The 14,561-nt window shown below is 48.2% G+C and overlaps 2 protein-coding genes across 2 annotated transcripts in view; both read right to left on the minus strand.

Annotated features, from left to right (window-relative positions):
• Nucleotides 1–9,420, minus strand: part of LOC130372277 (sodium- and chloride-dependent GABA transporter 1-like) — an 18,155-nt gene extending 8,735 nt beyond the window's left edge. Inside the window, exons 1-10 of the mRNA XM_056578217.1 lie at nt 9,111–9,420; nt 8,375–8,506; nt 7,213–7,313; nt 5,918–6,027; nt 5,076–5,208; nt 3,115–3,249; nt 2,660–2,763; nt 1,441–1,565; nt 822–934; nt 128–259 (exon numbers count right to left, since the gene is read on the minus strand). Coding sequence (XP_056434192.1) covers nt 128–259; nt 822–934; nt 1,441–1,565; nt 2,660–2,763; nt 3,115–3,249; nt 5,076–5,208; nt 5,918–6,027; nt 7,213–7,313; nt 8,375–8,506; nt 9,111–9,351 — 1,326 coding nt within the window. The 5' untranslated portion in view covers nt 9,352–9,420. The remainder of the gene's footprint in view (nt 1–127; nt 260–821; nt 935–1,440; nt 1,566–2,659; nt 2,764–3,114; nt 3,250–5,075; nt 5,209–5,917; nt 6,028–7,212; nt 7,314–8,374; nt 8,507–9,110) is intronic.
• A 4,719-nt stretch (nt 9,421–14,139) lies between these two features.
• LOC130372867 (uncharacterized) lies at nt 14,140–14,481 on the minus strand. Its single transcript, XM_056579028.1, has one exon. It carries the CDS (start codon nt 14,479–14,481, stop codon nt 14,140–14,142), a length of 342 nt encoding a protein of 113 aa, XP_056435003.1.
• Nucleotides 14,482–14,561: the final 80 nt, after the last annotated feature.

A 14,561-nucleotide genomic window follows, 5' to 3' on the forward strand; every position in this document is an offset into this window, starting at 1 on the left:
CGATACAGAGGGGTAAAGCGTGAAAATGAAACAACTTAACTATACAGTACTGTTCTCCCTCTCTCGGAAGCACACACACACACAAACACACACAATACAAAGCAGCTGCGGGGTGACCCATAGTTACCTGTGTGATGTTGGAGAAGCCGATGAGGAAGGAGATGAAACAGACGATGAGGATGAAGAGCTTCTTCCTCTTCCTCAGTACCATGGGGTACTCGTCCATGAGGGCTGTGATGAAGCCCTCCACGGTGCAGAACTGGAACAGGAGCACAACATGAACACCAGGGCACGGTGACCCATAAGGAGCCCAGCTACAGGTCAGGTGGAGCCATGGGGGCAGCTGGGGGGGTGGGTCGCCAAGGGAGACGGTGACGGGCTGTGAGTCAGCTTCACAGGAGTAGGAGAGAGTATCACTGACTACATGTGTTTCAGTGTTTTTGAGTTTATACATGTGACATGCACGCTTTGAATAGCAGATTTATACCAAAGGAAACAATTAATATATTATGACTATGCCATTTTTCCACCGTGTGAATATTTGTTTATGAGTGTGTGACTGTGTGTTTGTTTATATTTTTGTGAGTGTGTGTGTGTGAGTTTCTGTGCGTATATTAACCTGTGTGTGTGTGTATACTTTGTATACTATATGTGTGTGCGTGCGTACGTGTGTGTGTATTTACCTGTGTGTGTGTGTGTGTATACTTTGCTCTGTGTGTGTGTGTGTGTGTATACTTCGCTGTGTGTGTGTGTGTATACTTTGCTCTGTGTGTGTGTGTGTATACTTCGCTGTGTGTGTGTGTGTGTGTGTGTGTGTGTACCTGGCTGTCCAGGCCCAGCATCATCAGCATGGAGAAGAAGAGGATGGCCCAGAGGGAGGACATGGGCAGCTGGGTGACGGCCTGGGGGTACGCCAGGAAGGCCAGGCCGGGACCTGGGGTCACACACACACACACACACACACATGCAGAGCGAAGTATACACACACAAACACACACACAGATACACACACACACAGATACAGAGTGAAGTATACACACACAGGTTAATATATACACACACAGGTCCATATACACACACACACAGACACACACACATACACGAACACACACACAGGTAAATATACACACACACACACACACTCAACCACAAGAAAATACAGATAAACTCAAGCAAGAAAACTCACACATAGACACACCCACACACACCCACACGTGCATACAAAGGTAATGATACACACACATAGAAACACAACGGTTAATATACACTCGTATACAAACACACACACACACATAAATCAATACATCAGTGCAGTTCAGTCTTGAAACAGCTACAGTGTAGGGCCCAGTGTTATTGAGGGGGCTACAGTGTAGGGTCCCGTGTTATCGAGGGGGCTACAGTGTAGGGTCCCGTGTTATCGAGGGGGCGCTGGGGGGGTACCTGAGGCTGCCAGCTCGTGGACGGGCTTCTTGGTGATGTGGGACATGAAGCCCACGATGGAGAAGATGACCAGGCCTGCGAACATGCTGGTGAACGAGTTGATGCAGCACACGATCAGGGAGTCCCTGGGGGGGGGAGACACAGCGTCACATGAGCGGGCTGTGGCTGGACTCCTATTGGCCGAACCCGAGAGAGTGACGCACACAACCAGGAAGTCCTGTGGAGTAGACCCTCCCACTTCTGTCCGTGTGTATTTATTATATGGGTTCAATGAAGCGTAGTGTCAAACATGTTGGTCAGGTAAACAATATTGATTGCACTAACCCGTGGTCTAATGCAAAATGTTTATGCAAATAAGTGTTAACAGATTTATATATTCAGGGTTTGGTAAATTGGAGATCTCTTCTAAAACTCTCGGCAGACTACACATTATTTTAAATCTCTTCGTGTGCAAAGCTATCTGAATCAGGGGGCTCACTGGCTCTTAAGTGAATGAGAGCCTCACTTGGGATATTGAGGTATCTTGTTAATTTAAAGAAACCTTTTGCCATTGAAACTTCATTAATGAAGTTAGTTAATTAATTAACGAAAACGTTATCTCAGAATTCCGAGATAATTAACCCAAGTAACCCAAACCCTAATCTCTTTGAACAGATATCTGACTGCAGAATCTGTCGGCAACGGGAGGTGATGTTGGTATTGAAGAGCTATTGTTTAAGTTTTAGTCCAAGTAGTGTTGACCAATCACGTTTGAGCTGGTCTTAGTTGCATGGAAGTAAACTCTCTGTGCCGAGAGATACCATCGGCTAGCTGGCAGTGAGAGAGTCAGAGCCATATCTCTGGGTCTGATCATTGAACAATATACAGAGTGTGAGCATACAGATAGGACCCCATTAAAGCTCCCAGGACTGCCACCAGGTGTGGTGTGATTAGCCGTCACAAGCCTTTTTGGAAATCGGCCCCTTATGACATCACAGGTGGGCGTGTCCACCTAGATGTGTGCTTGATAGATCAGTCTACCAGCCTACCCGGTGGGCTGTAGCAAACGATGCTCATCTATCCGTCACACATCTAGGTGGAAACGCCCACCTGTGATGTCATAAGGGGCCGATTTCCAAAAAGGCTTGTGACGGCTAATCACACCACACCTGGTGGCAGTCCTGGGAGCTTTAAACCCCATCCAGCAGAGCAACAGAGTGAAGACTGAGGGGTGCCCTACTTGTACACGTCGTTGTGGTACTTGTTGTAGCTCCCCAGGGCGATCAGCGAGCCCAGCCCCAGGCCGTACGAGAAGAAGATCTGGGTGGCAGCATCCAGCCACACCTAAAGCACAGGGGTCAAAGGTCACCCAGCCACACCGAAAGCACAGGGGTCAAAGGTCATCCAGCCACACCTAAAGCACAGGGGTCAAAGGTCATCCAGCCACACCTAAAGCACAGGGGTCAAAGGTCACCCAGCCAAACCTAAAGCACAGGGGTCAAAGGTCATCCAGCCACACCGAAAGCACAGGGGTCAAAGGTCACCCAGCCACACCTAAAGCACAGGGGTCAAAGGTCACTCAGCCAAACCTAAAGCACAATATGTGCCTGTGTGGGGCAGTGTGTGTCAGTGTGTGTGTGTGTGTGTGTGTGTGTGTGTGTGTGTGTGTGTGTGTGTGTGTGTGTGTGTGTGTACCTCAGACTTGGCCAGCTTACTGAAGTCCGGTGTGATGTAGAAGCGGATCCCGTCGATGGCGCCGGGCAGAGTGACGCCACGGAAGAACAAGATGACCAGCATGACGTAGGGGTAGGTGGCCGAGAAGTACACCACCTAACACACACACACACACACACACACACACACACACACACACACACACACACACACACACACACACACACACACACACACACACACACACACACACACACACACACACACACACGATGAATCCACTATGGATCAGTCTGTGGGCGCTTTCACTTTTACAAATTGATTAAGAATAAGTATTTAGATTTTTATTCTCGTGTCAAGGATTTAATGACGTGCCGAATGTCTGTGTGTGTGTGTGTGGGTGTGTGTGCATTCTTGCCTGCCGGCCTGAGTGCAGGAGTGTGTGTGTGTGTGAGAGAGCGAGAGCGAGAGAGAGAGAGGGAGGGGGGGAGAGAGAGAGAGAGAGAGAGAGAGAGATAGAGAGAGACAGAGACAGAGATAGAGAGAGAGACAGAGACAGACGTCGCCTTCATGTGCCTTATCGCCCTGAGTCAGGGGCCAGGAGACAGCAACAACAACAAACACAACAACAACACAACCTCTCGTGCTAGACGCTGTGTATCTGTCGTTGGTAAAAAATAACTCACGGCAAGTTTCTAAACATGGCTTGCGGTCTTCTAGCAGAATGATGCTGCATTAATTGTCCATCTATTACTTCTTTATCAGTACTTTTCGCCTCCACACATTTTAAATGCATTTTACTTTTTGGGGGTTATTATTATAAAATGTTCTCAGCTCATATCTATACTAATGCATTCTATGCAGAATAAAACAGGATTTATGTAGAAACCCTTGAGCAGTGATTTAATTACTTTGTTCTCTTTTTGAACGTTTTGTATTGTAGCCCAAAATCCTGGATTTAGTCATCTTTCCCTGCCTCTGATATGAGTTTTGTTTACCTTCTTACTTTCTTCTTACCAAATTGCACTTTTCTTAATAAAGGTGAATATAAAAACACTGAGACTGAGCAGGTGAGGACATGATAGGGCAGAAGATAAAAAGGTGAAGATCCAAAAAGTCTCCGGAGAATTGACAGGAATCACGGTGAGGAACACAAAGGAGCCCAGAAGGAGAACAACACGCAGAGAAGAGGCAGCTGAAGAGAAGGAACGTCAGCGTGGCACTGAGAGAAGGACAGGAGGAGAGAGAGAGACAGGTGGAGAAGAGAGAGACAGGTGGAGAACAGAGAGACAGGCTGACTGAGAGAGAGACAGGAGGAGAGAGAGACAGGTGGAGAGAGAGAGACAGGCTGACTGAGAGAGAGACAGGAGGAGAGAGACAGGCTGACTGAGAGAGAGACAGGAGGAGAGAGAGAGACAGGCTGACTGAGAGAGAGACAGGAGAAGAGAGAAACAGGCTGACTGACAGAGAGACAGGTGGAGAACAGAGAGACAGGCTGACTGAGAGAGAGACAGGTGGAGAACAGAGAGAGACAGGCTGACTGAGAGAGAGACAGGTGGAGAACAGAGAGACAGGTGGAGAACAGAGAGACAGGCTGACTGACAGAGAGACAGGTGGAGAACAGAGAGACAGGCTGACTGAGAGAGAGACAGGTGGAGAACAGAGAGACAGGTGGAGAACAGAGAGACAGGTGGAGAACAGAGAGACAGGCTGACTGAGAGAGAGACAGGTGGAGAAGAGAGAGACAGGCTGACTGACAGAGAGACAGGTGGAGAACAGAGAGACAGGTGGAGAACAGAGAGACAGGTGGAGAACAGAGAGACAGGCTGACTGACAGAGCGGAAAGGTGGAGAGAGAGAAAGAACCAGAGTGTCCGACCTCGTGTGTGTGTGTCTGTGTGTGTGTGTGTGTGTGTGTGTGTGTGTGTGTGTGTGTGTGTGTGTGTGTCTGTATGTATGTGTGCGTGTGTGTGTGCGTCAGACCTTGCCCGTCCACTCCACTCCCTTCCAGATGGAGAAGTAGACGAGCACCCAGGCCAGGAGCAGCGTCCCGACCAGGGGCCAGCGCAGCTCCCCCGGCTCCTCCAGCCCCCCGCTCAGCTGGTGCATGTTCCTCCTGGACACACACACACACACACACACACACACACACACACACACACACACACACACACACACACACACACACACACACACACACACACACACACACACACACACACACACACACACGTTACACACACACTTCAAGATAGACACACACACACACAAACACATAGCTGACGCACGCATAGCTTACACACACAGGAGAATGGCAGAAAAAAAACACACACACACAAACACACACACACACACGCCTCTGCACGTGTGTGAGCAGACACTAACACACACTCAAAGTAAAGGTTACAAGAGGCAGAGAGGAGGATGCCATTCGAAAAAGGACACGGACACACATACACACATCTGGACACCTGCACATGAATACACAAACGCACACAAGGTTCGGTTTAAGGTCGGCTTCCCTGAGGACACAGGAACAAACAAGAACCCACACACACACCTGCCCGCGACAACGGAACGAGGACATCAAGGGCAGATACGCTGACAGTAACTGAAGAATAGTTAGGTGCTATCCAACACACACACACACACACACACACTAGCACACACGCCAAACACACACACAGCCAAACGCACACACCCAAAATCCATGCAATTTGCCTTTCACAGAAACATACAGCATACACAGAACTGAAACAACACACCACCACACACACAAAAACATGCTTTGTGGTTGTTGTGTGATTGTAAATGGTGGTACCCACTCCCAGAACTCAGTGACTGTGCTGGTGAGGTTGGTGGTGTCTGTCAGACTGTAGTTGCAGAAACATTTCTCTGTGTTCCAAGGATGATCACAGCTCTGCCAGGGAAGTTCCTACTCACAAAAACACACATGTTCAAACATAACCGTTAAATACACTTACACACACAATACCAATACACACCAGAGAGTACCGTGTGTGATACGTGTGATGTAAACAAACCGAGGTATGATCCCAGGCAACCTTTGAGAAAAGTTGGACGATTTACGAAATGCCCAAACCAATCACATCAATGTTCGAATCATGTTTTGTTGAGGTTGTAGATCATGATCTGTTCACAACACCTTTATGAAGCAGCAGCCTACTCTCTTATATTACAAAATAGCCGAGGGTGATGTTGCCGTTTAAATATAGACATACAGCACATATATCTTTGTTCTAGCTTGAGTGTTTTTCGATTTCTTATGTGTTTCTTATGTGTTTCTTGCACATTTTCTGAAGAAACGGGCAGCTTTCTGAAGTCCTATCGAGTGTCAGCCTGGCACAGTGTGACACGCTGCAGACAATCAGACGCTGCGAGGGACAAAAGACTCTGGAGACGTCAGGGTGAAGGAGCTTCAGAAGGAGACAGACCAGCAATACATAAAAACATCTCATTATACATAACCCAGGCTTTGCAGATGCAACACAGCCTTTCAAAAGAACTCAAGGCCTGGTGCATAATTCTTTTCACAAAGTCCCGCACAAAAAAAGACACAATACAGCCCTTCACCACCAGACCCCCCGAAAGAAATGTACAAAGACAGCGTGGCCGCGACGGAGACAGATTGCGTCATGCTTTCACTCTGTGCTTGAGTGCAGAAACTTTTCGTTTTGGGATAAAAGTGTCTGCTAGCTGAGTAAATATGACGTTGTGTCACATCAATGTACTTAGTCCTTTAATTTGGGGCGCTGTATATACTGTATACATGCATTTCTAAAAATGTGCAGGAAAGTATTCCACTTTTTAATCCATCCATCAATCCATTCAAACACAAACCTGTCCATCAAAACGATTAACTTAATCCAACAGCATGGAAACGGCATCGTAGTCAAAGGCGTCTCGTGAAGTTTGTGTCTTGGTGTTCGTTATGAAGGGTATATTGTTGATGCATGTACACCTTGTTATTTAAAGTACAAAATATGTAGTGCTTAGCCAACCCAATGTGATAGTCTATACGTGCTAAACATACACATTCATACATACGGGACACAACAGTTATAGTTTAGCTTAGCAGCCTTTTGATGAAGCCACGGACCGCTCTGAAGGAGTTGAACAGGTAGTAGAGGGCCCAGGCTATGATGACGATGTAGTAGATGTTGAGCCAGAAGGCCAGCACCACGGACGCCAGACCCACGCCTGACAGAGACAAAGGATGAAGACATCAGGAATTTAAAGTGCGCTCTTCTTTTAACCTTGTCAGCCATTCTCACATCATAAATCCAACTAAGCCTTCCCGAATGAAGAGCAATCCACCCATCATTTTTCTTTGCGCTTGCTCCCCACTAAGGCTCCATTAATGCTGATAAAATAACTGCACAGCTCAATGATTGTGTCTGGCAGTGACACCGTCTCTCTACACTCCAACTACTAATATGTTTTCTCTCCCCGCCCGTTGCCGATAGGAATTACCTTTTGCTGAGACAGACCATTTGTGATTGCAGTATGCTCTCATAGGAATGAAGGTACCACCCTGGTACAAACCTGCTCAGTTACTAGTAACTAGTAACTAGTAACTACTCAGTCACTCAGCCGCTGGTTAGGGCATCTTGCTCAAGGATGCATGGAGACAGGCCGTGCACACTGAGGCTCTTTACAATCCACTATGTACCCTAGTGTACCCCATGTATGATAGGGTACCCCATGTATGATAGGGTACCCCATGTACCCCATGTATGATAGGGTACCCCATGTATGATAGGGTACCCCATGTATGATAGGGTACCCCATGTATGATAGGGAACCCCATTTACCCCATGTATGATAGGGTACCCTATGTACCCCATATATCCTAGGATACATGGGGTATCCTAGGATACCCTATGTACCCCATGTACCCTAGGGTAGCCTATGTACCCCATGTATGATAGGGTACCCCATGTACCCTAGGATACATGGGGTACATAGGCTACCCTAGGGTACATGGGGTACCCTATCATACATGGGGTACCCTAGGGTACATAGGGTATCCTAGGGTACATAGGGTACCCTATGTATTCTAGGGTACCCTGTAACCCTTAGGGTACCCTATAACCCTTAGGGTACCCTATATCCCCTAGGGTACCCTATCCAGAAGCATCTCCAAAATATAGTTTCACTCCATGTCACCTCTGGTCGTGGAGCTTCAGGACGCTGGGTTTGGTGTTCTTCTCCGGAGCTTCAGACCCCCTGGTTGAACCCCTGCGGTCGAACACACTCACCTTTCATCATCGGCAGCAGCCTCCACACCCCCAGACCGCCCACCGAGGTGAACTGGCCCAGGGCGGTCTCCAGGAAGAACAGCGGGATCCCGGCAAACACCAGCGTCAGGAAGTACGGGATCAGGAAGGCCCCTGTCACATGACCAGGAAGTAGAGGGGACAACACAGAACCTTTAATGTCACATGACCAGGAGGTAGAGGAGACAACGCAGAACCTTTAATGTCACATGACCAGGAGGTAGAGGAGACAACGCAGAACCTTTAATGTCACATGACCAGGAAGTAGAGGAGACAACACAGAACCTTTAATGTCACATGACCAGGAGGTAGAGGAGACAACACAGAACCTTTAATGTCACATGACCAGGAGGTAGAGGAGACAACGCAGAACCTTTAATTTCACATGACCACGAAGTAGAGGAGACAACGCAGAACCTTTAATGAACGGGTGATGATTAAAGCAATGTATGTCATGAATCTATTTATTAATTTTCACTCTATATGAATTATTAAAGGTGAGCGGCTAAATGATGGATGAAATAAATATATGCATGGCAAACATTTACATGAATGTGTATCATGTACTCTCCCTCGAGCAAACCAAACGTGTTCTTTTTGTTATCTTATGTTCTCAGCTGTGTTAATTTATTCACAGCACCAGAAATAAACGTGTGTTTGTTTCTACTGTCAGAAAAGCAACCGATTGAGAAACCCCAAACACCCCCCCCCCACTCACCTCCACCGTTCTTCCCGCACAGGTACGGGAACCGCCAGACGTTCCCCAGGCCGATGGCGTAGCCCACGCACGACAACAGGAAGTCAAACTTCCCCTTCCAGCTGCCCCGGTCGGGGGGCTCCTGCTTCTCGGCGTCCCCGCCTGCAGGGGGCGCCGCGGGCTCCAGCTCCTCGAAGGGCACGGCCTGCTTCAGCTCCGTCGGGGAGTGGGACTCCACCGTGCTCGTCCCGGTCTTGCCCATGGCAGTGGGTCCGCTAGCCAGCGGTGGGGTCACCCTGACTGATCCGGGTCACTGGGTTCTGACGGACAGCTCTGTCGCCCGGACAGACACACAGACGCAGATGTGTATGTGTCGGGCCAAGCTGTGGAACAATAAAGGAGAGTTGTGTGTGTGTGTGTGTGTGGTGGAGACGGAGTGTCGATTGGTTGCAGCGTCACTCAATAATAACTTTATTGGCGCTGCCGTCACCATGACAGCCGCGGGGCAGATACAATGATCCATTTCCACTGAGGAATTGGGTCAGGGGGGCAATTGGTAAAGTCGGCCTAGGGCAGAAGAGGTGTTCCCTTGGTCAGCCCGTCCGCTGGGTTTCTCCCCAGCCGGGCCCGGGAGGGTACAATCCATCCAGCGTCTCCCAGGTCGTCTTCCCCTCCAGATGGGAGTTGTGAATTGAAGCAGTCCCATTTTTAGGTGGGGTGGGAGACTTTGTACAATCTCTGGGTGAAGCCATTGTTTTTAGTTCTGCCTTCCAGGTCCCCGTCCCGGTCCAAGGGGGTTGTCATTGTTTCCCCCGCAGAGATTCTAGCAGAGCTCACCCCTGTATCACAGAGAGCTGGGGGCTCCTGCCAACCCCTCAAACGAGTAAACCCGCAAACTCTCCCTCTCCTAAGACGCTACAGGTCTAAGGTGAGGACAGGTTACAGAGAAGGACCAGTTGACTGCTATTAACACATTTGTATATGTGGTTCTGTGAGAGAAGGGTCCAGTATACTCAAGGTAACTTTAAGTCCCCACCTGGACTGACACACGTGGTGTACTGATCTAAGATAGGGCTACGATCTACCACAATGCTGAGCCAGAGAGAGCATCTGGATAATGATCGATGGTTTCAGTTTAGTAGATGGTCTATGATTGCATCCTAATCAAATCTTATTCATAAGACTTGTTCAGAAGACTCTGATTTGAGACTGGTTTAAAATATAACACTGGTTCTCATATACTAAATTCAAGTAAGTTGCTCCTGAGCAAATTCTGTGTAAATCATGTTTCCATTTTTGTTACTGTTTCCAAAATATTAACATAAATACTTTATGGGAGCGATGTTTTGAAATTCCCCCTTTCTATATATCCAATTAAAAATGAATCAATATTTTCACTAGCCCTTTGAAGCTTTCATTTAAATATTTTTTTCTGAAGAGGACGGATATACATAATGCAATAGCTATTGTGCCATTGCGTCCAAAGGGCTCAATTCAGAGAATATAGTTGTTTATTCATTTTTCAGTTGACGGTCAAGTTAGTAATAATTAAAGCACTATTGATTGAACTTTTTAGAAAACACTCCTGTAGAGACCACTGCAGGCCATACACCAAAATAAAAGGAAAATGTAACTAAATTGGTTCATCATAGTGCATCATCCTCTTTTATTTAAGAGGTAATGCACAAAAATACACATTACTCACATATTGCTGAATGCACCACACTGTACTGAATGTATCCACCAACTCTTTAAAAACGTCCTGGAATAAAAAGGAATTTAATTTCTTTCACTATGTTCCCTCCGTCCACAATAAACCCCTTGCATCTAAACATATTTTTATTAATAAACATTTTGTGGAGCATAGATCGGCCTTCAGCACAAATACATAGTTTGAGTTCTAGCCAATAGGAGGACAGCGACACCCACCTGAGAATCGCTCCAAGGACCTGCTCAGCTCAGCGGCATCCCCTCCTCGTGGTTCCGTTTACGCTCGACTTCCGAAAAACGTCCGTAAACACGTCGGAGCGAGCAGTAAATCCAGATTGAGCGCAGCCTGTGAGACGCTTCCAGCAGCCCTCTGCCCTATGCTCAGTCTCAGCGCTCTGCCCTACGCTCAGTCTCAGCCCTCTGCCCTATGCTCAGTCTCAGCGCTCTGCCCTACGCTCAGTCTCAGCCCTCTGCCCTACGCTCAGCCTTTCACATTTCACTTTCCCCTCTCCGCCGGCTCTCGGACTTCCTCTGTGCGTGCCCCCTGGCCGTTCCTGCTATTGACCGACTGATAATAAAGTTTCGACCTGTTGTCGGATTTGATTACTGCTCATACCCAGAGGCAAGTGGGAGACGGTCAATCACCCAGCTCTGTATGGTGGCAGGGCTGCCCTCAGTGGGTGTGGGTGACGTGTGTGTGTGTGTGTGTGTGTGTGTTTTTGTATCCGGGCGCATGTGTGTGTGTATCATCGTGTGTACGTGCATCAAAGCAAGGGGCAAGGGTGTGTGTGCGCGTGCGTGCATCTCAGCATGTGCATTCGTGTGTGTGTGTGTGTTGGATGCTGGCCGGCGTCTCTGGGCAAGAAGCAAAGCCTTCTGCTGACTTCCTCAGACAGCTGCCAAATGGACCACAACACACAAACACACACACACACACACACACACACACACACACACACACACACACACACACACATGTAAACGCACACACAGGCCTGCACCAAGGCGTACACAAACACACAGTCCTAATAGTCCTAATGCTCCCGTTAATAAACTGTAAAATAAATAAATAAACACAATTATAGTTGTAATCACTTTACTTGTAACATAAGTCATTCAAAGTTTCCAAAAAGAAGCCTTATCAAGGTAAATGCTGAACACCTGACTCCCAGGGAAATATACGATTTATCTTTATGCATTTGTTTTGTCTTTGACGGTTCAAATATACTCCTATACATTCCAGATAGCATGTACATTAGCTACATGATATCAATGCTGTATATTACAGATAGCATGCGTACTGCACCTAATGCCAAAATGTAGTTGTCTTCATCACAGTTAACAGGATCTTGAACCTACTACAGCTAAGCTCTACACTGTGCATCAAAGATAGAATGAATCGGCTACTATAGATACAGGCTATAGTCTATCAGAATATACATCACAGATAGCGAACCCTAAAAGCACAACGCAACCCTAAAGCCTTAATCCGAAAACCCTGAAAGAAATCATGCGCCACCAATCGAACATAGGGCATGTACATCTTGTAAATGATCCGTGAAATGATTTGGCATCATTGGATGACATTGTTGTGTTTGAAAGTCTTTCTCATGTGACTAATTAACCTAGGTTACAGTGTACAATCAGCTCTCTCTCTCTCTCTCTCTCTCTCTCTCTCTCTCTCTCTCTCTCTCTCTCTCTCTCTCTCTCTCTCTCTCTCTCTCTCTCTCTCTCTCTCTCTCTCTCTCTCTCTCTCTCTCTCTCTCTCTCTCTCTCTCCTCTCTCTCTCCTCCTCCCCTCTCTCCCCCCCCCCCCCCCCCCCCCCCCCCCCCCCCCCCCCCCCCTCCCCCTGATAGATTTCACACCGTTGCCTCAAAGTGTATCGTCAGCCAAAAGCTCAGAGTGAGTCATAGTAAAAAAAGCATAATAGGCAATCGAGCCGAAGCCTAATCCCATCGCGGAGGATCCCTCCACTCTATTACAGCGCCGTGTTTTAACGCCTGAGCATTTATCAGGAAGCTGTTAGTCATTCCTGATGGAGAGAGAGGGTCACGTGTGGGAGAGAGAGGGTCAGGTGATGGAGAGAGAGGGTCAGGTGATGGAGAGAGAGGGTCACGTGTGGGAGACGGGCCTGGCTCAGCGCTCATAAGTTATCTACTTTATATCTTCTCTCATTCCAATCACGTCTATGGAGAGTTTTTGCTGAGCTCAGCAAACAGGATTGCAGGCTTCATGAGGCACCGAGGAAGAGGTATGAGGCTGCATGACAAGATGGAGCCATTGTGTAGCCCCCTGCCACACGGTCAACCCTTTGGATTCTCACTTATGAAATGAGAGAGAGAAATGGCCGCATGATTTCTTTATTCTCCCATGGAAGCGAATAAGTGAAGTAATCCTTATAATATACGTATCATAAAATAACTAGCTGAAGAGGAAATAAACGGTGTAAATATCTTTCCAAAGATTAAAAGATAATAGCTCATGTTATACACAAAGAAAATGACTAGGAACCTTTTGGTTAAAGGTGCCTTGCAAGAAGCTATAACAGTATTCCTTTGTGGACAGACTGCATCCTTTGCAGATGAAAATTTGTTTTCCAATCAACCTCCACTCTGTAGAGTTATTTCTGTTTATCTTATTGGCCGACCAGACTCTGTTCCCTAACTCTGTATTTGTTAAGCGTGTTAAGCTAAGGAAGACGAATGATGTTCCTTCTTTACAACCACTCGTAGCATCAGAGCGATGGCATATGGTCACTGAATTCACAGCCCATTCAAAGCCACTCGCTGGAACAAACTCATCCATAAAGGAAATGGGAATATGACATAAAGGAAAACAGCCGCTCACAATCCACCGGCCACTAATGAGTTGGCATGGGGGGAGAACAACGTCTCATTGGTCCATTCCAACCGTACATGTTGGATCGGGGGCCTCTGATTGGCCGAGAATGGTGTCTCTGAACAAACACACGCACAGACACACACAAACACACACACACACAATCACACACGGGTTATTGGACCAGGGGGAGCTCTCTGGCCCTCGGGGTTCAGTTCTACTGACCTATGGGGTCACTTCCTGAGGTCCTTGTAGACCACCAAGAGAGGGCCTCCCTCTACCCCTCCACCTCCTCCCCCTCCTCCTCCCCCTCTCCCCTCTCCCCCCCCTCCTCTTTAATTAATTGCCAGTGATGATCATCCGACCATCACGTACGGCCCCACCCCCGCCCCCATGACATCATTCACATAGGCCCCGCCCCCACGACATCATTCACATAGGCCCCGCCCCCACCCCCATGACATCATTCACATTGGCCCCGCCCCCACCCCAATGACATCTTTCACATAGGCCCCACCCCCACCCCCATGACATCATTCACATAGGCCCCGCCCCCACCCCCCAGGACTTCATTCACATAGGCCCCGCCCCCACCCCCCAGGGCATCATTCACATAGGCCCCGCCCCCACCCCCCAGGGCATCATTCACATAGGCCCAGCCCCCACCCCCCAGGGCATCATTCTCATAGGCCCCGCCCCCACCCCCCAGGACATCATTCACATAGGCCCCGCCCCCGCCCCCCAGGACATCATTCACATAGGCCCCGCCCCCGCCCCCCAGGGCATCATTCACATAGGCCCCGCCCCCGCCCCCCAGGGCATCATTCACATAGGCCCCGCCCATCAGAGGGACTCTGACTCCTTTCCAGATGTTTCTGTTGAGGCTTGTTTGAAGTGTGTGTGTGATGTGTTCATTCATTCATC

The sequence above is a fragment of the Gadus chalcogrammus genome, chromosome 19, assembly GCF_026213295.1.
Source record: "Gadus chalcogrammus isolate NIFS_2021 chromosome 19, NIFS_Gcha_1.0, whole genome shotgun sequence".
In the NCBI taxonomy this organism is placed as follows: Eukaryota; Metazoa; Chordata; class Actinopteri; order Gadiformes; family Gadidae; genus Gadus; species Gadus chalcogrammus.